Raw genomic sequence first — 26,535 nt, 5'->3', positions numbered from 1 at the left:
TTGTGTACCTGTATAGCCTTGGTGTTTATTCCTTGTCCCATCTCTGTTCCTCCGTGAGCCAACAGCACTGAGCCGTCCTTAAACACGTTCACCAACGCCGCCCCCTGGAGGACAGCAGCCAACACTGTCACAAATCGTATCGCAAGCTATCACTATAGTTCACTGTGTCATTATATTTGTTAAACCATTTTGTTAGCATTATGTTATGATTTAGCTATTGAAAAATAGCAGACTGCTATTTTGGAAAAAATCGAAGAACGACTGACATAGAAACACAGCTTTTTCAGAAAACTGTCAGGATGTAGAAGAACATTTTTAGAATCTGATCTCAGGTCAAAATATGTCGACGAAAACAACAACTCTGCTCCAATCAAATGCCGCTCTGTGGGATCGCATGGAGGACATCATCACATCACAGACATTATCACATCACATCACACTATACAGGAGGTTCTGACCTGCAGGTTGTAGAAGACATTATCACATCACACCATATAGGAGGTTCTGACCTGGTTGTAGAAGACATTATCACATCACACTATATAGGAGGTTCTGACCTGGTTGTAGAAGACATTATCACATCACACCATATAGGAGGTTCTGACCTGGTTGTAGAAGACATTATCACATCACACTATACAGGAGGTTCTGACCTGGTTGTAGAAGACATTATCACATCACACTATATAGGAGGTTCTGACCTGGTTGTAGAAGACATTATCACATCACACCATATAGGAGGTTCTGACCTGGTTGTAGAAGACATTATCACATCACACTATATAGGAGGTTCTGACCTGGTTGTAGAAGACATTATCACATCACACTATATAGGAGGTTCTGACCTGGTTGTAGAAGACATTATCACATCACACCATATAGGAGGTTCTGACCTGGTTGTAGAAGACATTATCACATCACACTATATAGGAGGTTCTGACCTGGTTGTAGAAGACATTATCACATCACACTATATAGGAGGTTCTGACCTGGTTGTAGAAGACATTATCACATCACACCATATAGGAGGTTCTGACCTGGTTGTAGAAGACATTATCACATCACACTATATAGGAGGTTCTGACCTGGTTGTAGAAGACATTATCACATCACACCATATAGGAGGTTCTGACCTGGTTGTAGAAGACATTATCACATCACACTATATAGGGTATAGTTCTGACCTGGTTGTAGAAGCCCTTGGAGAACCCCACGCCGAACTTGAGCGGCATGGCACAGATGCCCCTCTTCCTCCAGCGGTTGGCCCGGTTGAAGTCCAGGACGGCCTCCAGCCGGCGCTGGTAGGCAGACCTCTGCAGACACTCTGCCCAGCAGCGCTGCATCCCTCTGGGGCTGAACGGCTGGCCGTGGTGGGTGGAGGAGGGCTCCTCGCTGTACATGTTCACCTCTCTCACCTAGAGGAATAACATGGTAAATGGTGCATTTATATAGCGCCTTTTATCCAAGGCGCTTTACATAGATTGTACATTACATTCACCCGTTCACACCAGGGGGGCAGTCAGACGGATATTTTGTGAAGCCACTAAGGAAATGAAAGTTCATATAATGGCCTGTTGTGGCGCTGTCATTGGGCTCAAAAAAACCCATAGCCCCATAGAAGTCCATGTATTTGGGCCCAACTTCACCTAGACTGTATTACCTTAATAAACACGGTCATGAATACTTTCTGCTTCCAGTCACTAGTTTAAAGTCTCATTTCTAATGTCAAAATGATGGTCCCATTTATAAAAAAAATGACCATAAAGTCGCGCATGTTCTGAGGGGCGTGGCTACCGTTACAGTCTATGAACAGGATCCCCCACCCACTCGAGTCAAAATAAAAACCAACGAAGAAGAAGGGGGGAAGTCCCGCCTCGTTGTCTGGGACAGCCAATGGGCCAGCTGGGCCCAAACGGATCTAGAAAGATGGCGACTTCCATTGCAAGGACTGACAGGATTCATTTTACGTTCATGTTAGATCCGCGGAACGCTTTGTCCATATTTTTTACAGTCTATGGTTCACACACACACATTCACACACCGATGGCGGAAGGAAACCATGCAAAGGCACCAACCTGCACATCGGGAGCAATTACTGTAGGGGTTCAGTGTCTTGCTCAAGGACACTTAAGACACCAACTCTGGGGGAGCCCACAGGGTTCGAACATCCGGTCACTCTACCCCTGAGCCAGTGGCGCCCAATAATGAACAATAATCATATCGTTGTTACAATTATTCCTGACAGATTGTAGCTCATAACATGACTATGGTGGATTTCTATGAAACAAACACTTGTTTGAATGTGTGACGTACAGTAAAGTACAGCACAGCACAGCACAGCACAGTACAGTACGGTACCTTCTCCGCCGGGAGCCCACAGCGCGCGGCCACCTCGTGCACGGCGCTCTCGATGATGGCGGCCCCCTGGGGTCCTCCGAACCCTCGGAAGGCCGTGTAGGAGGGCAGGTGGGTCCGGCAGACCACCCCGTGGCCTCGCAGGTTGGGGATCTTATAGCCGTTGTCCATGTGCAGCAAGGCCTTCTCCATGATCTGCAACGCCACACACGGGGCTCCAAACATCACTGCGTGTTGATCTCTGGAAATCAGCTCAGCTCACCTACAGTTTTCATCCTGTCTGTCTGTCTGTCTGTCTGTCTGTCTGTCAATTGCTAACAATGTCAAGTGTGTATTGTTAGACGGTTGTCATAATAACTGTTAATTCAGTCAGATAACTCACGAATAGATTTAACCAATATTTATTATAGAATGAGAATAAAAGCGTGCATGCGATATTTTATCTTGGTTTTCGACTCTGCTACATTTCTCTCCCTGCTCGGCACAATTAAACGCCATCGTTAAACGTTAAGAGAAATAACCAGCCCACCGGGTGGTGCTGGGGTGGTGGCGGTGGTGCTGGGGTGGTGGCGGTGGTGCTGGGGTGGTGGCGGTGGGAGCAAACATCACATGACAACAACCAGGAACCATAATTATGCAGAAGGAAGGCAGGAAGAAGCATGCAGTCTAATTTACAGTCTAATTACATGTAAATATACCCCGCCCAATTGGTCAGCTGACTGCCACATCAGCCAATGACACGTGGGCCCGTGTACAACCCACAGAGTAACGTAACACGGATGCACCGACTACCTCGGGTATATGCAGGCTCCCTTATCGACCGCAGCATGAAGCCGCCCGAGTATATCTGACTGAACTAACTCTGCAACCCCTTTTGGTGTTAGCATTATGCTATATGCTTTAGCTATTTTTGAAAAATCGAAGAACGACTGACATAGAAACATGGCTTTTTCAGGAAACTGTCAGGATGTAGAAGAACATTTTTAGAATCTGATCTCAGGTCAGAATGTGTTAATGTGACGTGTGTGTGTGTGTGTGTGTGAGATGTTCTTACGAAGGAGGACTCGTCCAGGGTGCATCCTCCGTTGCTGTAGTACGTCACGTCTGCCGCCACGATGGTTCCGTCGTCGTTGTATCCCACCTGGAAACCAGAACCGTGACCCGCGGGACACTCATCAGAACATTGTCTTCTGACAGTGTGGGAATGTTGCAACTAAAGAGTGATAAACTTAAAGGGACACTTCACCCTTTTTGCAAAAAAATACATGTTAATGACGTTTAGGAGCTTTAGATCACTTTCCTGGGGGTCTTTATGTGTGTAATATGTGGTTTTAGATATTTTAGATTGTAGCAGTGAGCCTGTTGTCTCTGATGTCATGGACACTGGTCTCACTACCTTCCTGGACTACAATTCCCATAATTATTTGGTGCACTGATCCTCCTTGTGGATAGGTGGGAGCTATGTAGTCCAGGAAGGAAGTGAGCCCAGTGTCCATGACATCAGAGACACTGTGCTCACTGCTACAATCTAAAATATCTAAAACCACATATTACACACATAAATACCCCCAGGAAAGTGTTCTAAAGCTCCTAAACGTCATTAACATATATATTTTTGCAAAAAGGGTGAAGTGTCCCTTTAAACATTATGTGACCAGATTTGACTGAGAGACTGCCGTCGCGCAAATTACAGCTTTTCACCAGAGGAGAAAAACCAACATTTTCAAAATGAGTTAATAGCACAGGCAGACTCTTCACATACTGGAGCATGTCTGAAATAAGTGTCAGAGCTGAAATCGACATGTAAATATGAAATAAATGCCCAAACATGTAGCTGGGTAACACAGAAGTGAACCTTTCAAGCCTGTTTTCTCAGCTCGCTGTTTTCTGCAAGACATTTACTCTATAAGCCATATCTACACTTCTCCAATCAACCTGCTCCATATACCCGCTAAATCTGTAGTTCATAACCCCCTGTCATTTTGCGTTAGGTGAGGGTTTTCTCCTCATCAGCTACCATTTGACTACTGCCTGCTACTGTACATTGCTGTAAGGGGCGCCTCATTCATGTGATGAAATATACTCCAAAATCTAGTTTGTTTGCTGGCTATCTGCATTGTGTGTTCAGTTCAGCTCTGCATCACATCGACGTCGTCTGCATACAACACTACCTTGTACTTCCCAAGGAAGGGGTGTCGTCCACTGGTGATCAGCATGTCCTCCCCTCTCTGCAGGCAGCAGCGCACAGCCCTGCCAGTCCTACATTTATACCAATTCAAAACCACAACATTCATAATTATGCAAAACACAAATAAATGTTCTACTGTAGGTGGCCCGATGGTGGACCGTGAGGACAGACAGACAGACAGACAGACAGACAGGCCTTACTTGGCGGCAGCGACAGCGGTGATGGCCGACAGGGAGGCGATCTTCATCACCTTCCCGCCGAAGCCTCCGCCCAGCCTCTTGACGTGACAGGTGACCTTGTTGGACGCCACGCCCAGGGCGCCGGCCACCAGCTCCTATGGGAGACCATAGAAGAAGAAGACGGACGCACTAGGAATGGGAACTAGAGGCGGGAACGTGGAATTGGTCCTGTTTTTTGAGGGGCGCTATAGCCCCTCCTATATGCAGCTTCTGACCCCACAAAATGTCCACAACACAAACATTAACCCATTATGACCTGGGAGCGATTCTGCAAATGTCTTCTGAATCCTGACTGTTTTCTTGAAAAAGCGACGTTTTTCTATGTCAGTCGTTCTCTCAACAAACACTTTCATGTCACTTTTCATGATTCTTCAAATAAAATAGCAGACCTACAAGCTCGTAGAGCTTGTAGGTCTGCTATTTTTCAATAGCTAAAGCATAGCATAATGCTAACACCAAAAGGGGGTCCCGCCCAAAATTGGCTAAATGACAATGAAGGGAAAATGTATACGTCATCTTGTCCAATCACACGTCTCATATTTGCCATCGACAATGAACGGAGAAATTAGGTCAAAAAATGTCCGCCAAATATGACGTAAATGTGTGGCAACAAGCAACAGGCATTCTGATTGGCCAGTATGAGATGACACATGATGATATGTACGATGACTCCACCGTTGCGTAGAAGAAGCGGAGTTTGGTTTGACGGAGGAGGTTGGAGTTCCATACCCTGGTCATGCCGTTCAGGGCCCTCCTCCATGCAAGAGCCTTCCTCACTTTCAGGTCTTGTCCCATTCTGACCTGAGATCAGATTCTAAAAATGTCTTCCACATCCTGACAGTTTTCTGAAAAGGCTGTGTTTCTATGTCAGTCGTTCTTCAATTTTTTCAAAAATAGCAGACCTACAAGCTCGTAGCGTGCCACTCGGTGGCGCGCTATGAGCTTGTAGATCTGCTATTGTTCAATAGCTAAAGCATAACATGATGCTAATACCAAAATGGGCTCCCGTTCAGAATGGGTTAATTGTCCTCTTTGTGATCCATTCAACCTTTTGGGCACCACTGGTGTAGTAATAATAGTAATAATAATAATAATAATAATAGTTATATTAGTAATAATAATAATAACAATAACCTGTGTAAAGGCAGCGTGCTGGCTGGCTACGAACAGGTCCATCTCTCCGTTCTCTCCTGAAGGAACAGCGATCAGTCCCTGAGTCTCCATGTAGAAATGTTCCTGACCTCCCATGTACATCTGACCTGCACACACACACACACACACACACACACACACACACACACACACACAGCAATTAGCGGGGTTCAGTGTCTTGCTCAAGGACACTTCGACACTAACTCTGGGGGAGGAGACAACAGGGTCCGAACTGGCAAACTTGCGGTTACCATCCAGCCACTCTATACCCCTGAGCCACCGCCGCCCCATGAGGAACGCTGTGTCTACATCTACGTACAGTTACCTTCCAGGACGTGTTGAGCTGTGAGGAACGCTGTGTCTACATCTACAGTTACCTTCCAGGACGTGTTGAGCTGTGAGGAACGCTGTGTCTACATCTACTCTTACCTTCCAGGACGTGTTGAGGAACGCTGTGTCTACATCTACAGTTACCTTCCAGGACGTGTTGAGCTGTGAGGAACGCTGTGTCTACATCTACAGTTACCTTCCAGGACGTGTTGAGCTGTGAGGGACGCTGTGTCTACGTCTCCTCTTACCTTCCAGGACGTGTTGAGCTGTGAGGAACGCCGTGTCTACGTCTCCTCTCTGGAGAGTCCTCTGAGGCTCAAAGAATGACTGATGTCTGATGGCGTCCTGGAGGAGAAATACATCACAATGAAATACTACTACTACAAGTAAGACGCGCGGACGCGGGAAGCGAAACGCAGCTCGTAAATTGCAACAAGAACAATTCGAAAAAAATGACGTACTAAGGGCAAGACCCCATTTGAAAAGGATGCCCAGTTTGACATGTATAGGCTACTGACCCCATTGTAATTCCATTTATATCTGGGACCCCTCCAAAAAATTTTTTTTAAAGTGCAGCTGGAACCTGGAACCAGAAGTGTAACCACCCACCCCTGAAAGTAAACAACAGCTTCCCTTGTTGATGGAAACTAAAGTAAACAACAGCTTCCCTTGTTGATGGAAACTACAGTAAACAACAGCTTCCCTTGTTGATGGAAACTACAGTAAACAACAGCTTCCCTTGTTGATGGAAACTACAGTAAACAACAGCTTCCCTTGTTGATGGAAACTACAGTAAACAACAGCTTCCCTTGTTGATGGAAACTACAGTAAACTACAGTAAACAACAGCTTCCCTTGTTGATGGAAACTACAGTAAACAACAGCTTCCCTTGTTGATGGAAACTACAGTAAACAACAGCTTCCCTTGTTGATGGAAACTACAGTAAACAACAGCTTCCCTTGTTGATGGAAACTACAGTAAACTAAAGTAAACAACAGCTTCCCTTGTTGATGGAAACTACAGTAAACTAAAGTAAACAACAGCTTCCCTTGTTGATGGAAACTACAGTAAACTAAAGTAAACAACAGCTTCCCTTGTTGATGGAAACTACAGTAAACTAAAGTAAACAACAGCTTCCCTTGTTGATGGAAACTACAGTAAACTAAAGTAAACAACAGCTTCCCTTGTTGATGGAAACTACAGTAAACAACAGCTTCCCTTGTTGATGGAAACTACAGTAAACAACAGCTTCCCTTGTTGATGGAAACTACAGTAAACAACAGCTTCCCTTGTTGATGGAAACTACAGTAAACTAAAGTAAACAACAGCTTCCCTTGTTGATGGAAACTACAGTAAACAACAGCTTCCCTTGTTGATGGAAACTACAGTAAACAACAGCTTCCCTTGTTGATGGAAACTACAGTAAACAACAGCTTCCCTTGTTGATGGAAACTACAGTAAACTACAGTAAACAACAGCTTCCCTTGTTGATGGAAACTACAGTAAACAACAGCTTCCCTTGTTGATGGAAACTACAGTAAACAACAGCTTCCCTTGTTGATGGAAACTACAGTAAACTAAAGTAAACAACAGCTTCCCTTGTTGATGGAAACTACAGTAAACAACAGCTTCCCTTGTTGATGGAAACTACAGTAAACTAAAGTAAACAACAGCTTCCCTTGTTGATGGAAACTAAAGTAAACAACAGCTTCCCTTGTTGATGGAAACTACAGTAAACAACAGCTTCCCTTGTTGATGGCCCAAATGGAGGTGTATGTAAAGGAGAATGTGTACCTATTGTTTTTGGTTACAGGGGTCTTTTACCGGACATCTTAAACCCGGTTTAGGGGGTGAGAAGGGGGACTATGAATGGTTGGTTGAGTAGATATCAACCATATGTAATCTAAAGGCTCATTCATAGTCCACTTTTAGGCCATAAGCAACTCACCCTGTAGGTCAGGGTTCCCCCAATTAATTTTCCTCAAGGGCCATATTTTGACTAGCGTACCAGGCTGGGGGCCGAGTCGGCACGCGCGAGGTCGAGGTCTTGCCCTGAAAATAAAATTTCAGGGCAAGACCCCATTTGAAAAGGATGCCCAATTTTTGTTCATATACAGGCAGTATATTGTATAATATATAGTGTAATCAGGGTGTAATGTGTACCTCTATAGTGTAAAACACAGGCAGTAGGGTGTAATCAGGGTGTAATGTGTACCTCTATAGTGTAAAACACAGGCAGTAGGGTGTAATTAGGGTGTAATGTGTACCTCTATAGTGTAGAACACAGGCAGTAGGGTGTAATTAGGGTGTAATTTGTACCTCTATAGTGTAGAACACAGGCAGTAGGGTGTAATTAGGGTGTAATGTGTACCTCTATAGTGTAAAACACAGGCAGTAGGGTGTAATTAGGGTGTAATGTGTACCTCTATAGTGTAAAACACAGGCAGTAGGGTGTAATTAGGGTGTAATGTGTACCTCTATGGTGTAAAACACAGGCAGGAGGTCGCTGTAGGTCACACGGACGCTCTGCGCTGCTCTCCGAGCCTGCTCTCTGCTCTCCGCCACCACTGCTCCAATGATCTGACCCACGCACACCACCTGGTGGACACACATCACATTACACGTCAATACACACCACCTTGGTGTGCGTGTGTGCGTGCATGCGGCGCCGTGCGTGCGTGTGTGTGTGCGTGCGTGCCTCCTCCTCAGCGAACAGCTCCTCACCTCCTCCTCAGCGAACAGCTCCTCCGTGTCGCTGAACCAGAGTCTCTGATTGGACCCTGGAACGTCTGCGGCCGACAGGAAGTCCACCACACCAGGCATCAGCAGAGCTTCCGATTGGTCAATGGCGCTGAAAACGTGCAATGTTTCCGATTGGTCAATGAAACTGTTGCCAACTTAGCGGATTTGTCACTATTTTTAGCTATACTAGCCACCCCCCCCCTAGGGACTTAATTAGTGAAAAGAGGCTATTCCAAAGCCCCCTCGGGTACATTGGATAGCGGTAATAATGTTTTTGTTGAGCTGGTCATTTTTAAAGTCGTTCTCAAGTGAAAAAAAGGGTGGGCAGTCTGGGCACCCCCATGGTCTAATGCAGGGGTGGGCAACTGGCGGCCCTTCACCTTCACTTAATGCAGCCCGCATGTTAAAGGTAGAGTCAGTGATTTCACTTAATTCAAATATCACTTATTGTTTTGTTTTGTTGTGATAATCCTCTACTATAGAGTGTGCTGACCCCAGTTAACCCCTGGGGGTCTCTATCCTGATTGGATGAAAGCTTGTGTCCCAAGGCAAAAACGAAACCTAAGGGTTTTTGACTGAAATCACTGACACCCCCTTTAATATCAGAATACTGATACAGTATTGATTTCAGCTGTTACAATCTAACATTAAATGACTAGTACTTAATAGTATTAAAATGTTAGACTTTTTGTCTTTGTCTTTCCAATGTAGTTATGTTAACAGTTCATAAAGTTAACATAACTATAACTAAATGCATTTGAAATTCAATATAAAAGGTTACTTTTCAGGTTTCCAATTTTAAAAAAATAGTAAAAAAAAAGAAATCAGGTATTCAATTCAAAAAAATCAAATATAGCAAAAATAGCTGATCTACAAGCTCAAAACGTGTCACATTGCTATGACAGTAATATGCACTGTGGCCCCTCTGGAGTGAGTGTGGAAATATATTGGCCCTCGCTAATATAAGTTGCCCACCCCTGGTCTAATGGGTCAACGGTCTTGAAATACACGGACACTGAATCGAAGAGTTGACCCGATATAAAATAAAACACAGACATGTTGAGTGTTTAACGCTCACCTGATCTTGGCGTGGGCCCTGGTGCTGGTCACCATGACGACAAACAGTTCACCTTTGACCTGCGGCAGGTCGTCATAGTAACAGGCCTCCCCCGTGGCCTGCTGGAGGGCAGCCAGATGCATGCTGGGACGGCCCACGGGGTCACTGGAGGACTGGGAGTCTGGGACCACCTGTAGATAGGATGGAGCCCGCACACCACAGGTAAAGGTAAGACGTTCTTTATTTAAATGCTGACAACGTTTCGATCTGTGTTGATCTTCATCAGGTCATGTGAACATACACACAAGTTTGTACATTTATAATAAGGGAGTGCCCCCCATTACCCAATCAAACACCACATTTTGGCGCCCCTCCCATCACTACAGGTGTGACACGTCAACCCTGAGTGAGTGGGTGGGGACCCAGACATATTGAAGTGAATATAGTCTGTTCAGATTTTTTTTTTTTTTGTGCACTAATTAAAAACTTTAAAACCAATTTTTTTTAAAACATAAATGTATGTCTATACTTAAATTCATCGATACATCAAATAGAGTAAAGATCCCACATGTCCTATCTACTAGGTCTGTGGGCTTAATTTCCATTTCCAATGTTATTATTTTTCTTGTTGCATTGTTTTCCTTTTGTAAGGTAAAATTTTGCCACAAAAACTGAAAAACAGGAAAATCCTGATGCAGATACATAAAGAACATTAAAAAAAAGTCTGGGACCACCTGACACATTTACACATGGGGGGGTCGGCGGCCAATTACATATGTTTTTTTTTTGGGGGGGGGGGGGGGTCGTGGACATGAAAACGTTTGAGAGCGACACAGAAACATGATGGGTAAAGTGTCAGGATTTAGACACAGAAACATGATGGGTAAAGTGTCAGGATTTAGACACAGAAACATGATGGGTAAAGTGTCAGGATTTAGACACAGAAACATGATGGGTAAAGTGTCAGGATTTAGACACAGAAACATGATGGGTAAAGTGTCAGGATTTAGACACAGAAACATGATGGGTAAAGTGTCAGGATTTAGAAGGCCTTCGTAGAACAGTTTACTGACCTGGTAAGTGTGGTGACCGCGTGGAACGTCGTTCTGAAAGGGCGTCAGAGCGCTGAGGAACTCTGGAGGAACTCTGTTCATGGACAGGTTCTGTTGGAACAGTTCACAACCCACATCATAAACCCACACACACACACACACACACACACACACACACACACACACACACACACACACACACACACACACACACACACACACACACACACACACACACACACACACACACACACACACACACTTGAATTATTTTATTTGGATCTGCACAAGTGGCGTATACAGAATAGAACCAAACACTGGTCAGAATAAGGTTATACATTATATGGTCCAACCAAGCTCAGAGGGAAAAGAAGAGAAAAAAAAGATATATATATATAGCACATTGTTGACATACTATATACTTGATACTACTAGACAGGATGTTTGTTTTGGGTTTTTTAAGCCACCTAGGGATAAATGAAACAACGCCTTCTCCAGACAGACGGACAGACTGCCCATAGTAGCTGAGACAGAACAGTATTTAGCCAGCTTTTTTGCATTTGTTTTTAGCAATCCACCCAATTGCAAACCCCTGAGCACAAGTTTATGGACATGGCCCAGACTTCCAAATACAAGGACAATACACACGCACACACGCATTCACTTCTAGTCATTTTTACTAGTTGACTAGTTACCTAGTTTAGTAGTCGACTAGTTGTTTAACCACGTATTATGTAAAAAGAAATATATATAGCCTATATATATATATATATATATATTTATTTATTTTTTTGGGAAATAAATATTTGTACAAAAACAGGGTACATTGGTGACTATAAATATAATCTACCTGATCTTGAGGCCTACAAAATAAAATAAAAAAAATACACTTTTTTTTTGTCAACTAGTCACACTCACTAGTACCAGCAAGGTCGACTAGTGGATTTACTAGTAGACTAGTTTGCTTAATGCCCTAACACACACACCCCCACACACACACACACACCCCCACACACACACACACACACACACACACACACACACACACACACACACACACACACACACACACACACACACCCACCCTGTCTGTGAGCTGCAGCAGAACATGCAGATAGAGCTTGTAGAAGAAGGAGAGGACCACCCACCCTGTCTGTGAGCTGCAGCAGAACATGCAGATAGAGCTTGTAGAAGAAGGAGAGGACCACCCACCCTGTCTGTGAGCTGCAGCAGAACATGCAGGTAGAGCTTGTAGAAGAAGGAGAGGACCAGGGTCTGGCGGTACTCCGCTCGGCCGCCGTGCACCGCGGGAGAAACACGCACGTCCTGCCGGAGGAGGCCACACCCCTCAGCCAGGAGCTCCTCCCCCCAGCGCCTGCAGAATGAGCCACGTGCACATATAGGTTAGGTATATACTGCATGGATATAGTCTCAGAGCGCAGAGCCATAGGAGTAGAGACCAGGGGGGCAGTCAGACAGATATTTCGTGAAGCCACTGAAGGAAATCGGGATTTCCTGAAAGTTCATATAATTGCCTGTTGTGGCGCTGTCTGTCACTGGACCCAGAAAAACCCATAGCCCCATAGAAGTCCATGTATTTGGGCCCAACTTCACCTAGACTGTATTACCTTAATAAACATGGTCATGAATACTTTCTGCTTCCAGTCACTATAGTTTAAAGTCTCATTTCTAATGTCATAATATTCTTTTTGGACATTTTTGGTCCCATTTATTTAAAAAAATTACCATAAAGTCGCGTATGTTCTGAGGGGCGTGGCTACCGTTACAGTCTATGATCGGGATTCCCCACCCACTCGAGTCAAAATAAAAACCAACGGAGAAGAAGGGGGGAAGTCCCGCCTCGTTGTCTGGGCCAGCCAATGGGCCAGCTGGGCCCAATCGGATCTAGAAAGATGGCGATGTACAATTCAAGGACTGACAGGCTTCATTTTACGTTCATGTTAGACCCGGAGAACGCTTTGTCCATATTTTTTACAGTCTATGGTAGAGACAGAGTTAACTTATTGCGACATTGAGGGGGCAGAAAACAGCTTGGGTCACGTTGGTTCGTTAACTGGCGCGGTGAGCCCATATAGACTCCAATGCATTCCCGTAAACCTCCGGTGTCACTATTCGCCATTAGAGGTCAATAAGGGCCTTTCTCGGCCCCACCCCTCTCCCATGCGTTTATAGGATCCAAGATGGCCGCAGCACCAGGAGGGGGACGTAGACGTACCGTCCTGGCAGAGCGCGACAGGTGCCGGTGGCCCTGCGCAGCGTGGCTCCCGTCCCTCCGTAGTAGATGTTCAGATGTTCCACCCGGTCGGAGTCTCCTCTGACCGTCACCACCATGCCCGAGTTCACGTAGGAGAAGGACAGCTCTCTCCTCTGAGCCTGGCGGAAGGACCACACGAACTCACACTGTACAAACGCACGCACGCACACGCACGCACGCACACACACACACGCACGCACGCACGCAACACGCACGCACGCACGCAACACACACGCACAGATGCAGGGATGGAGCTTGAAACCTGATAAAAAACCCGATAACAAGCTTATTGAGCACCTGTTATCAATAATAATAATAATAATAAAACTTTATTTGTATAGCACCTTTCATGACATGAAATGCAGCTCACAGAAAAATGGAGAATAAAAGAAAAGCAAGGCAACAACATTAAGAACAAGCAGTAATGCAATACAGTGAGGACATGAATAACAAAAATAAAAAATAAAAGATCAATTAAAAGCAATGTTGTAGAAGTGGGTCTTGAGCTGAGCTTTAAAAATGTCTACAGAGGCTGCCTGACGAAGGTACAGTAATACAGTAATACAGTAATACAATAAGCTTTGGGCTTGTTATCGAGCCTGTTATCGAGCATATAGCAGCCCATATGACGTCATGTCTAAACGTTCAAGAGGCGATCAAGAAATAACCGATACGATAGATTATAGAACAATAGACATGTCGGTCTAAAAGTGTATTGATACCTGCCAACTGGCGTGTAGGTGTTAGCATTATGTTATGCATTAGCTATTGAAAAAATAGCAGATCTACAAGCTCATATAGTGCGCCACCGAGTGGCGGGCTACGAGCTTGTAGGTCTGCTATTTTTGAAAAATCGAAGAACGACTGACATAGAAACATCACTTTTTCAGAAAACTGTCAGGAGGAAGAGGCAATTTATTTTTAATCTGATCTCAGGTCAGAATGGGCTATAGTAACAGATACTGGTTCTGTTCAGAATGTATTGTCGTCTCCAGTCTTACCACAAAATAATATAAAATGCTCAATAGTGGGCTCGATAATTAAGAACCGCTCGATAACGATAAGCCTGATCGATAAGGTGCTCATTATAAATAAATATTAACGAGCTCCACCTCCATCCCTACATACACACTCACACATTTATTTATAAATTACAAACCTCAGACATGAGGTTTTTATTTGCATCCCAGGCAAATCCCTTTTGTGTCTCGAACCGTGTGACAGTATGAGCCAACATTGTCACTGTCTGTTTATGTTTGCTCATATACATATAACTATCTGTCTATCTATCTATCTATCTATCTATCTATCTATCTATCATCTGTCTATACATGCCAAACAATAGTGCTCACTTGTTAGGACGGGTATGGAGCTATAGGTATATCGACAAACAAAAGTGACAAACTATAAACTTCAAGGTTTCTATCAAAGCAAACAAGTCACAGTCAGCTCTCACCCATGTCTGCTCAGCAGTCAAACATTTCCAATGGGTTCCCTGGCTTTAAATAGCACAGCTGCATAACACTAATTGGGGCCTATTGGGCCAAACCAAGTATGGCCTGTGGACATGTTATAGGGGGGGTAATATACAGATTATAGGGGGGGTATATAGCTGAGGGGAACGGCACTACTGTGATTATGCTGTATGCTACTGGTCAGTCTACATTATGCACTGTTTCACTTAAAAAATAAACCTTGTTAAAACTCTGCCCAACTGCCTTGCCTTGCCATCTTTGATGTGTGTGTGTATATATATATATATTAGGGCCGGGACTAATTGCGATTCATTTAGATTAATTAACTACAGAAAAATGAATCGCGATTAACTACAGATAGATTAATCGCACCTTCTTTTTCACCGCGGAACGTTTCTCACTGGGCGCTTTTCTATAGTACTGAAAACTGGAAATAATAAAAAGTCACCCCATTTTGTGTTGCCTAGAACTGGAGGTATGACAAAAAAACAGTAACAATATGAAGTAAGTACAGCTTTGTGATGTCACTGAGATGTACTTGTTACCGTTACTACATATTTTTTTTCAGACCTCCAGTTCTAGGCAACACAGAATGGGGTGACTTTTTATTATTATTTCCACAACAGGTATATTAATGACAGTAAAATGTTGAAAATGAGTGGTATCCTGTAGTCACTATTCATTGATTCACTGGGAAAAAAGGTTTCTCGCTGTTCTCAGGTTGAATATTGATTTGCGATTAAAATGCGATTAATCTAGATGAATTAACTACAACGCCTCTGATTAATTAGATTATTTTTTTTAATCGAATCCCAGCTCTAATATATATATATATATATGGTCACATACTACCCTCATATCTTTAATATCTGATCTGAGGTCTGCTGTACTCACAGCGGTAGTGTATGGGATGTGTACGGACATCAGGACCTCGTCTGATCTCAGAACAGTTTGACCAAAGTCGACGTAGAACTCCTCGTTCAGCGGGAGGGTCCTTCGTCCGTCTGAAACAGAATGATGTGGAGCGTTATTAAATATAATAGGACTACTCTATAGAATGGAATAATGTCATGCCAGATGTACATAGATAAAACTACCACTCTATAGGATGGATTACATTAAATGCTTTTGGCCTTAATTGATAGATACAAGTGAAGAATCACTGGAAATAGGGAGAAAGAGAGAGAGAGAGAGAGAGAGAGAGAATGGGAGAAACATGCAGCAAAGGTCGTAATGAATGGGACTCGAACTCGAGTCGCACTTAAGTTGGACCACTTGGCCAAAACCTGGTCAAACCTCGTATGAATCTGATCTCAGGTCAGAATGGGTTAAGTTGGACCACTTGGCCAGCGGGCATCCGTAACTCTATAGAATTAGGTGAAATTCCAGATGTTGGAATTAACCAATATATAAGAAATTAATTCCGTGTCAGTTTAACATTAGCTATTGAAAAATAGCGTCATCAGGTCAGTATGTACATACTGTCTGTAGTGTACATTAAAAAAACCAACGTGTGCCGACTCTGTGGAAATAACTTTGACAGTCTGTTAGAATGGTTTACTCCAGCAACCACGTGGTTTCTGCTTCTAGTCGACATAATAACAGTGCTGCACTGGGATGAAAATGTAGTGCAAATCTTTGAATATATATTCTTTCAGAGAGAACGTTTTTAACTCAAATCTTTGCTTCTGGGGGAGGGGGGGGGGGGTCCCTCCTGAAACAACATATTTTCAGATGGGGGTCGGCGGCTGATTACAAATAATCTTTGGGGGTCCTTGACATGAAATATTGAGCACCACTGAAATAGAAAACATGGCGTTTTTCAGAAAATTGTCATGATTTAGATTTTAAAGTATCTGAGGTGGTTCTTGTACCTGTAGAAGCTGCGTTCAGAGTACAGCGCAGAGCTGCTAGAATACTACTCAGGTCGTACTTGGGATTGGCACTGACGATGTTCCCTCCAACCGTCTGTGGATGGAAAAATACAGTTTACGGGCATGCATAGCGTTGCCCTGTGGCTCATCCGTTTACATTCTTTACACAGCATGCATAGAGCACCGAAGTCTGACGTCAATATATCGGTAGAGGGCGCAAATCCACAGGTTCATGTACTTTTTATTTGCATTATAATCCCCATAGGGGGGGATTTTAGATCGCCTCATATAAGAACTGTGTTTGAAAAATGAACATGTCACCCCGGCCGCTTCACTCATGAAGAATCAACTGACTGAGAGAAAACGCCAATGTTACTGCTACTGAATTCACTAGACGCAGAGTTACGTCAGGACTTTAGAACCAGGGGAATGGAAGGGATGAGCGAGTTACGTCAGGACTTTAGAACCAGGGGAATGAAAGGGATGAGCGAGTTACGTCAGGACTTTAGAACCAGGGGAATGGAAGGGATGAGCGAGTTACGTCAGGACTTTAGAACCAGGGGAATGGAAGGGATGAGCGAGTTACGTCAGGACTTTAGAACCAGGGGAATGGAAGGGATGAGCGAGTTACGTCAGGACTTTAGAACCAGGGGAATGGAAGGGATGAGCGAGTTACGTCAGGACTTTAGAACCAGGGGAATGGAAGGGATGAGCGAGTTACGTCAGGACTTTAGAACCAGGGGAATGGAAGGGATGAGCGAGTTACGTCAGGACTTTAGAACCCTTTGTCTAAGACTAATGTCTTCCTCGGGAGTCAAATATAATAAAGAACCTTGAACCTTGCAGGGCCAATCAAGGAAATCATGCTAGCATTCTTTAGGTAAAGCATTCTTTAGGTAAAGCATTCTTTAGGTAAAGCATTCTTTAGGTAAAGGAATACTTTATTGAAAGGAAGACAACGTTTTAATAGTTCTTCCTCAGGTCAGTTTGTACACTACAGTGTGTACACTACTGTGTAGTAGTTTGTACACTACTGTGTACAAACTGCAATTGATCCATAATGCTGCAGCTCGCTTGGTCTTCAACCGGCCAAAATTCTCACAGGAAATGGGTCTTCTATACCCAGAGTCATCCTGAACTAATCTTAATATGTCCTTGATAGGGAAACAGACGTAGAGCCATGTTACGTATCTGCGTTGAGGACAGGGTAGTTAATAAACAGACGTACGGCCATGTTACGTATCTGCGTTGAGGCCAGGGTGTTCAGGGTCTTAACCCATTCTGACCTGACATCAGATTCATACGAGGTTTCCACTGGACACACACTGGTCTGATGAACCCATTCTGACCTGAGATCAGATTCTAAAAAATGTCAGTCGTTCTTCGATTTTTCAAAAAATAGCAGACCTACAAGCTCGTAGCGCGCCACTCGGTGGCGCCACTCGGTGGCGCGCTATGAGCTTGTAGATCTGCTATTTTTCAATAGCTAAAGCATAACATGATGCTAACACCAAAATGGGTTCCCGTTCAGAATGGGTTAATAAACAGACGTACGGCCATGTTGCGTATCTGCGTTGAGGCCAGGGTGTTCAGGGTGTTCAGCAGGGCTGTGAATCCTCTGGTTTTCTCCTCTGGTTCCTCCGTCACGACTCTCTCCATCTCCTCCTTCAGCTGACTCAACGTGCACGCCGCTCCCACGCTCACACCTGCGCACGCACGCACGCGCACACGCACACACACACACACACACACACACAAAGGATGGTCGCAGTGATGTTGCATAATACAAAGATAACGATAAAGTTTAAAGAAAACTTTATCGTCCATTCAATCCGGCATAATATGGAAATCCGACTTGTCTTTGGCACAGTACTGGCCGTCAGTATAACAACAATAACAACATAACACACAAATGCATTCAAATGCTATTATATATAAAATGCATTCCCATAATAAAGCAGCAACAGTGATACACTAGATGGAGCTATTTAGATATTATTCTTATTTAAAATGTCCACTGCAGTTGGCGCTCAAACGACGTCTGTTTTTGCAAATGGCACTCTAAGCCTGATGGACTGGTATAAGAGGTCAAATCCAAGTCATTGTAAATGTCCATATATATATACTTAGGTATATACCTAAGTATATAATATATATATATATATACTTAGGTATATGGACTGGCTGGCATTTATATACCTAGAGTGGTTAATTGATACATTAACTTAAATTTTGGGCGGTTAATAGATTAATTAATTTAAATCCTGAGTGGTTAATAGATGACGGGCTAATTAATTTAGAGTGTATCTTGGAAGGCAACAGAACAGTGCACCGATCTACTGTATGGACGGTGCGATACATTATTTCACCACTAGAGGGTAGTCTTTACTCAAGTATCGGAGCTGGAGTCAGCCTTCACAGGCTATAGTCAGCAGTGAGGGGGGGGGGGGGGGGGTGACCCAAAATAAATTGCAATAGTAATCGTTCAAGGTTTTTTTTTATGATCCTTAGGGCTGTATTTTGCGTGTCTTAAGTACCAGGTCTTATTCCCTAACTTGAGTAAACTAAAGACCTGGAGGCGTGATCAATGCGATTTGGCTATTCGGAGTGGCCAAAGAGCATTGATCACGCCTCCAGGTCTTTAGTTTAAAAAATATAAAAAAAAAAAATCCCTTTATATTCCTCAACTAAGACAGACAGACAGACAGGAAACCAACCAGTGTTGCTCCAGGTCAGAGTTCGTAGCTCAGAGATTCTTCCAGCATAAATGATCACATCGTGGTGCTCTCCTTTTAACATCTGTGGACCTACAGACAGACAGACAGACAGACAGACAGACAGACAGACAGACAGACAGACAGACAGACAGACAGACAGACAGACAGACAGACAGACAATTTCAGAAAATTGCTAAATAACATTTATTCTGATTTCAGTAGCAGTTTCTGTATTGACCCGTATACTTTATTTTGAACTGTACCCATTCTACAAAGTGAATACAGAATCAATCAATCAATCAATCTATCAATCAATCAATCAATCACCTGTAGTAGTGTTCCCAACCACCAGGGGGGCGTGCGGGTGCTGAGCTTTCAGCAGCAGCAGGTGAGACATTTCAACTGGAGAGAAGAGCCTCACTCGGTCTCCTTGGAACTCCATAAACACCTTCTCCATCATCTGCATACATACATTCCACTTTTTCATGTGTCTATGAGGTGACAGTACTTCATTAGACACCCTGAAGTTGTTTTTATGTGCAATGGTGTATAGAGCACCGAAGTCTGATGTCACTTTCAGTAGAGGGCGTCAGTCCCCAGGTTCATGCATTTGTTTAGTTGCATTGAAATCCCCATTGAGGCGATTTTAGATCGCCTCATATAACAACTGTGTTTGAAAAATACCCCGGCCGCTTCACTCATATGGATATGAAGAATCAACTGACTGAGAGAAAACGCTAATGTTACTGCTACTGAATTAGTTAGATCTTCGCTAGAAGCAGACTGTATCATATATGAGTGACTGACTGTTGCAAACGATACAGAGACACCTCCCTAATAATAACGCAGAGACAGCTTGTTTATTTTTGGACCACAGCGCTTATAGTAGACTATATTAAGATCACCCCATGTTATTCTCCATAGAGAAATTACTTCCGCGAACCAGGGGAATCGTCGGGATGAGCGAGTTACGTCAGGACTTCGGTGCTCTATTGACTTTGTATTTAGGGTTTCTTCCTGGAGGCTGAACCCTTGACAGTCAAACGGGCCAATGCAATAAACAGTAATATAGTGACATCACGCTATCAGCCCCTCCCCCTTTATCATACAACCACAGCTGTGGGTGTGGCTTCAGTTCAGTTGGAGCGACAGTGACACAGAACACCCAGATATACGCCACAACTTAAGCGACGACTTTTTGTCGCGTCTTGTCACGTATATATCTGGGTGTTCTGAGAGTGACCATGTGACTGACCATGAGACGAGGAGGAAAGATGAGATGCTGAGATGGATCCATCTGAAACACACACACACACACACACACACACACACACACACACACACACACACGCCATAATGTGCAATAGCAAGATGGCCACCAGATGAACTACGTCAGAGACTCCGCCTTGAGCCTTCATATACGTCTATGATTAATAGTTATTATAGTGTCTTACATCAGCTTGTAGACTGCATTGTGCCATTCCATTCTCCACACAGCACCCTCCAGTGGCAGCTCCATTCTGACAGCACTGAGAGGACTATTGTTTAAAACAGTTATTATCAATTTATCATTTATATAACTCATCTCAACATATTTATTATATTATGAAAACCTGCTAAAACCTGTCGGTCAGTCTGTCAGTCACACCTGTGTGGACATGCACCATATATATTGAAAAATAGCAGATCTCATAGCGCGCCACAGAGGTCTGCTATTTTTGAAAAATCAAAGAACGACTGACATAGAAACATAGCTTTTTCTGAAAACTGTCAGGATGTAGAAGACATTTTTAGAATCTGATCTCAGGTCAAAATGGGTTAAACGACCAACTGGTCAATAACGTTACCTGGTCGACACAGAAGGCTCTGAATCCATCGATGATGGGTCTGTAGCCTGTACAACGACACAGGTTCCCTATAGGAGAGGTCACATGTGACATGTTCTCCCCGTGTCCCCTAGAGTAGGTAGTGGTACCCTCACAAAAAACATGCAGTAATCCTGGTCACTAAACTGCCTCCCCCTGGCCAGCCGGGGCGCCTGATGGAGGGGAAAGGAACTGGTTGGAATAACGTGTTCCTTTCCACGCGCTATACGTCCAACCAGGGAAACTCCCCCCTGTCAGGTGTAAAGGAGCAACTTGGACACTCAGGCATGAAGGAAGCATGAGTTCAAGTCCGTTGCTCTCCCCTTGTCCCCCATATATGGGGACTAGGTTGGTGGAGGGTGTGTAGAGGCCCAGGATTCAAGAAGAATATCAAGATTGGAATCTGATTGGTTTAAATGAGTCATGTGACCCGTTAGACTCATTTACACCAATCGGATTTCAATCTGGATGTGGCTCAGATCTGATTCAGGCTGGATTTGGCTGCCAGTCTAAAGTAGCCGCCCTAAGGCATTAAGCAACTAGTCCACTAGTTTACTAGTGGACTAGTTGATAAGATTTATTTTTGTTGAAATGTGCCTCTAGGCATGTAGGAACTACCAACCTGTCAGAGCTTGGCGTACGTCCTCCATGCTGGGTCCAGGGTTGTTCCTCAGCAGAGTATAAATACTCATCACCATGCCGGGGGTACAGAACCCACACTGAGAGCCATGGGCCAGCGCTATGACCTCCTAACACACAGACAGACAGACAGACAGGCAGGCAGGCAGGCAGACATGAGACAGACAGGCAGGCAGGTATGAGAAACAGACAGACAGGCAGGCAGGTAGGTATGAGACACAGACAGGCAGGCAGGCAGGCAGGTAGGTATGAGAAACAGACAGGCAGGCAGGCAGACAGACAGACAGACGATCATTAGTGAGGTTATATGAAGATAAGATACAATGTAATATTATAATGAGTTATATGAGTGTGAGGTTGAGTAAATGGGTGGAGTGCTCCTTTAACCTGAACGGGGTGCAGTTTGGTCCTGGTGCTGCCGATGCCTTCCACGGTCACCACGGCAACGCCATGCAGCGTGACGATTGGCTGGAGGCAGGCGTTGACGGCGTAATGACTGGGGTCAAAGGTCAGGGATATATGGAACCACAATTTATGAGCAGCATTATTTGTGTTAATCTAGACCGTAGTATTAGTGGTATAGGCCTACAATTCACCTTTAGCTAAGCCCCGCCCTCTCACACTCCCTCTTAAGACATTCATTCCAATGTAAATATCATGGATTTTACACATTAAACACCATACTGTATCATACTACATATACAGTCTTAAAGGATACAGTATTGTGTTGTCCAGGGGCTCATATCTAGACAGCATGACGGTGCAGGCTCCACACCCGCCACTGCCACAGCTGGACTTGGTACCGGTTAGACCCACTGTGGAAATGGAAAGGAAAAAGGAAAGGTACCATGTTTACCCAGGGTAACTGGACTAAAGGAAAGGAAAGGTACTATGTTTACCCAGGGTAACTGGACTAAGGAAAGGAAAGGTACCATGTTTACCCAGGGTAACTGGACTAAGGAAAGGAAAGGTACCATGTTTACCCAGGGTAACTGGACTAAGGAAAGGAAAGGTACCATGTTTACCCAGGGTAACTGGACTAAGGAAAGGAAAGGTACCATGTTTACCCAGGGTAACTGGACTAAGGAAAGGAAAGGTACTATGTTTACCCAGGGTAACTGGACTAAAGGAAAGGAAAGGTACTATGTTTACCCAGGGTAACTGGACTAAAGGAAAGGTACTATGTTTACCCAGGGTAACTGGACTAAGCTCAATAACTTGTTTACAGCCAGGCCCTGCTCATAGAACATTTCATGGTAGGGGGTTCAATGCCTTGTCCAAGGGCACTTCAGCGGTGGTAATTTTAACGTGCCGGTCCGGGGATATGAACTAGCGACCTTCCGATATCAAGACCACTCCGCAAACCTTTCGGCCACCGCTGCCGCGAAACACATGTCACCCACACAGTGTTATATATGTCAATCACACAATGGACCTGAACAGAACAGAACAGGACAGAACAGGACAGGACAGAACATAGAACCAACTTCTCCTCCTCAGGTAGCTAACGAGCATTTCTTCGGGATCTGCATTCTTCTCAACGACCTGTCAGAAAAAACATTAAAAAGAAAAAAACAAGAAGACAAAGACATGCACAAGAAACTATTAACACATTGAGACCCGAGGACGATTCTAAAAAAACAAAACAAAAGGCTTCTAAAACCTAAAGATTTTTTTTATATGAATTTGGCCGCGGACCCCCATCTGAAAATATACTGTTCAAGGGACCTCCCAGAAGCAAGGATTTGAGTTAAAAACGTTTGCGTCACATTTTCACGATTTTTTTAAAATAAAAAAAAATACAAGCTCGTAGCACGGCACTTGGTGCCGTGCTACGAGCTTGTAGATCTGCTATTTTTTTAACATAATGCTTAAAACACTCTTTTTTTCCCCCACCCCTGTGCGACAGTGTGCGTGATGCTTTATTTATACCAAAAACTACTCAAATGTTTTAAGTGAAAGTATAGCCTATCAATAAATAGTGCAATGGAGAAATACTCTGTTATGTCATCAATGACCAGCTCAGTGGCCTTGTTGTGGTTAGAGTGTCCGCCCTGAGACTGGGAGGTCGGGGGTTCGATCCCCGGCCGGGTCATACTGTAAAGATGGGACCCAGTGCCTCCCTGCTTGACACTCAGCATCAAGGGTTGGATTGGGGGGTATAAGTCCCTGTGACATACTAGCGTCATGTCCAGGGGGTGTACTTGTACATCAAGCTGCCTCACACTACAGAAACAGGAGATAGGCTCCTGCCCCTATGGGGCTCATGGCTCGGCAAGGCTACTTACTTACTATGTCGTGAATGTAAAGTGCTTTGGATAAAGGCAGCATTCATCGTGTGTGTGTGTGTGTGTGTGTGTGTGTGTGTGTGTGCGTGACATCAGGTGAGTGAGAGATGAACGTTGAGCGTTACGCTGCGTCGGTCACACTGTTGTTTTGCTAACATGTGTGACAGGTCTGTCTGATGACTGATGTCATGTGACCCCGCCCCCAAACAGGCCCACTTCAACCGGATCCAACAGCTATATTTGGTATATAGTATTTTTTTATTGTCCTAATTAAAATATTGTCTATATACATACATTCATGAATTCACTTGCTTACCGGCTGTCGGTATTGAGCAATTCGTTTTATAGGGGTTTATATGTGATGATCATACCATTAATTAACATCCTATATAAGGAAAAAATGTCAAAATGTCATTATGCTTTAAGTAGCATGTGACTTTAGTTTAAGGCATTAAGACGTGTCAAACCGGGGGGTTTTCATCATTCTGAATCCAATCCAAGCATTAGCTTACAAAAAACACTCCTTGGGCTAACAACAGCCATAGCCAATCATCACAAATATGATGAAATGTGATGAGGTCAGCACATTTTGGGCACATTATTGGGCAAGTGGCTAGACATCTGCATTACTTTATTTACAAGAAGTCTACACAGTTAGTCTACACATCAATACAGCATTGAATTGTATAGAAGCAATCTTATCCATGAACAACAGAACCAGTTTTGGGTCTCAAATGGTGGTTCCGTGGCTCAAATGCCAAATAAATAATGAGCCTTGAAATGATAAAGGGTATAAAGCCCAAGGTTAGAGACGCCTGGCTTAACCCATTCAGGCCTGCCGTCGAAATTAAAAAAATGTCTAATAAATCATGACAGTTTCCTGAAAAACCTCACGTTTCTGTGTCAGTCAGTGGTTCCAAATATTTCATGTAAAGGACCCCCAAAATGATATGTAATTGGCCCGCCGACCTCCATTTGAAAATATGTTGTTCCGGGGACCCCCCCTCTCAGAAGCGAAGATTTGAGTTAAAAACGTTCGCTCTTAAAGAATATATATTCAAAGATTTGCGCCACATTTTCACGATTTTTTTCTAAAATAGCTTAAATTATAACATAATGTTTAAAACACCAAAAGGGGTTCCCAACCCCAAAATGGCTTAAACCCAATATCACAGGTTCAATTCCAGGATTCCATGATGTAACATACTGTATCTTAGGAGGGACAGATTTACATATTTGACATATACGTGAAGTATATGTGACTGTAATTCAGGGGTTCTGTGGACGAAAAAGGTTAATTTGCAGCTGGGGACCGGGTACTCTGAGCCCAAACCTTTTGAGAACCTCTGCAGAATGCACATGTTAGGTTTACTTTAACGTTTCTACCGTATATGCACACAGTAAATCAATGAGTTCATTCATCTATCTGCTACTCTGAAACAAATAGTTTCATTTCATCTTTTTATTTTATTTTCATTTTGACTTTACCTTTTAAATTTCAGTTTAGTTGCAAATGGGTTTGCTATAGTTAAACTTTCATTTATGCAAGAGTGTACAAATGTAACCAAATGATCACGTACACATGGGACCAACTATGTCTGCATTTGGTTACATTTGTTAAATTTGGTTAAAGTATCTTTCTGAGGAATTTTACTTAATGAATTGAATTAAACTTCTATTCTGTTGAAGTTCAAGTTTTAAGTTTTAAGGAATCAACGAGATATGTTTCAGTTTTATATCGTCAAATAAATGAATCAAATATAGTCTGATTCAAACAAACAGACAAACTTGTGAATATGATATTCTGACCTTTTTGCCGTTGACAAAGAAGACGAGCAGGTTGGAAGGAGCCATGATACAGTATGTTTAGGCTACGTGAGAGAGCCACATGAATTTATGTTTAAACCAGAGGAAAGACCTTGAGGAATGTCTGTCTGTCTGAGACCGGCTCGTGTTGCATTTATCTCATCATTAATCTTACATCTAGCATGCACACGCACACGCACACGCACACGCACACGCACACACACACACACAAACACACGTCACATGGGTTCATGCATGGTCACACGTTACGACCGAATTATATAGCCAACGGTTCCTAAAATCCCAAGGTGTGGTCCCGGGACCCCCTGGTGTCCTTCGGCAGGTTGCAGGGGGTCCTCCAGCTAAATGGTCGGTAGTTGGTTGTTATTTGGATATTTGGATATTTGGATAATATTAAAAAAATAGTTTTTCAAAAGTCGGCCTCCTGGTGGCGCTATAACAGGCCGTTCTGGAAAATTTG

The 26,535-nt window shown here is 43.7% G+C and overlaps 1 protein-coding gene across 1 annotated transcript in view; it reads right to left on the bottom strand.

Annotated features, from left to right (window-relative positions):
- The window catches only part of aox5 (aldehyde oxidase 5), a 38,377-nt gene extending 12,297 nt beyond the window's left edge, over window positions 1-26,080 (bottom strand). Inside the window, exons 1-27 of the mRNA XM_080758613.1 lie at window positions 26,058-26,080; window positions 23,448-23,505; window positions 22,679-22,775; window positions 22,348-22,456; window positions 21,944-22,070; window positions 21,304-21,371; window positions 20,911-20,994; window positions 20,712-20,753; window positions 19,784-19,916; window positions 19,457-19,546; window positions 18,294-18,445; window positions 16,740-16,833; window positions 15,760-15,869; window positions 13,352-13,536; window positions 12,328-12,490; window positions 11,137-11,226; window positions 10,085-10,254; window positions 8,989-9,115; window positions 8,740-8,862; window positions 6,513-6,609; window positions 5,917-6,041; window positions 4,744-4,877; window positions 4,527-4,614; window positions 3,410-3,496; window positions 2,359-2,550; window positions 1,185-1,415; window positions 9-104 (exon numbers count right to left, since the gene is read on the bottom strand). Of these exons, the coding sequence (XP_080614739.1) occupies window positions 9-104; window positions 1,185-1,415; window positions 2,359-2,550; window positions 3,410-3,496; window positions 4,527-4,614; window positions 4,744-4,877; window positions 5,917-6,041; window positions 6,513-6,609; window positions 8,740-8,862; window positions 8,989-9,115; window positions 10,085-10,254; window positions 11,137-11,226; window positions 12,328-12,490; window positions 13,352-13,536; window positions 15,760-15,869; window positions 16,740-16,833; window positions 18,294-18,445; window positions 19,457-19,546; window positions 19,784-19,916; window positions 20,712-20,753; window positions 20,911-20,994; window positions 21,304-21,371; window positions 21,944-22,070; window positions 22,348-22,456; window positions 22,679-22,775; window positions 23,448-23,475 (3,042 nt within the window). The 5' untranslated portion in view covers window positions 23,476-23,505; window positions 26,058-26,080. The remainder of the gene's footprint in view (window positions 1-8; window positions 105-1,184; window positions 1,416-2,358; window positions 2,551-3,409; window positions 3,497-4,526; window positions 4,615-4,743; window positions 4,878-5,916; window positions 6,042-6,512; window positions 6,610-8,739; window positions 8,863-8,988; window positions 9,116-10,084; window positions 10,255-11,136; window positions 11,227-12,327; window positions 12,491-13,351; window positions 13,537-15,759; window positions 15,870-16,739; window positions 16,834-18,293; window positions 18,446-19,456; window positions 19,547-19,783; window positions 19,917-20,711; window positions 20,754-20,910; window positions 20,995-21,303; window positions 21,372-21,943; window positions 22,071-22,347; window positions 22,457-22,678; window positions 22,776-23,447; window positions 23,506-26,057) is intronic.
- Window positions 26,081-26,535: the final 455 nt, after the last annotated feature.

Source organism: Protomyctophum bolini (assembly GCF_963924005.1).
Source record: "Protomyctophum bolini genome assembly, chromosome: 24".
NCBI lineage: Eukaryota > Metazoa > Chordata > Actinopteri > Myctophiformes > Myctophidae > Protomyctophum > Protomyctophum bolini.
The sequence above is the reverse complement of the archived record's forward strand: the minus strand, read 5'-3'. Positions and strand labels throughout refer to the sequence as shown.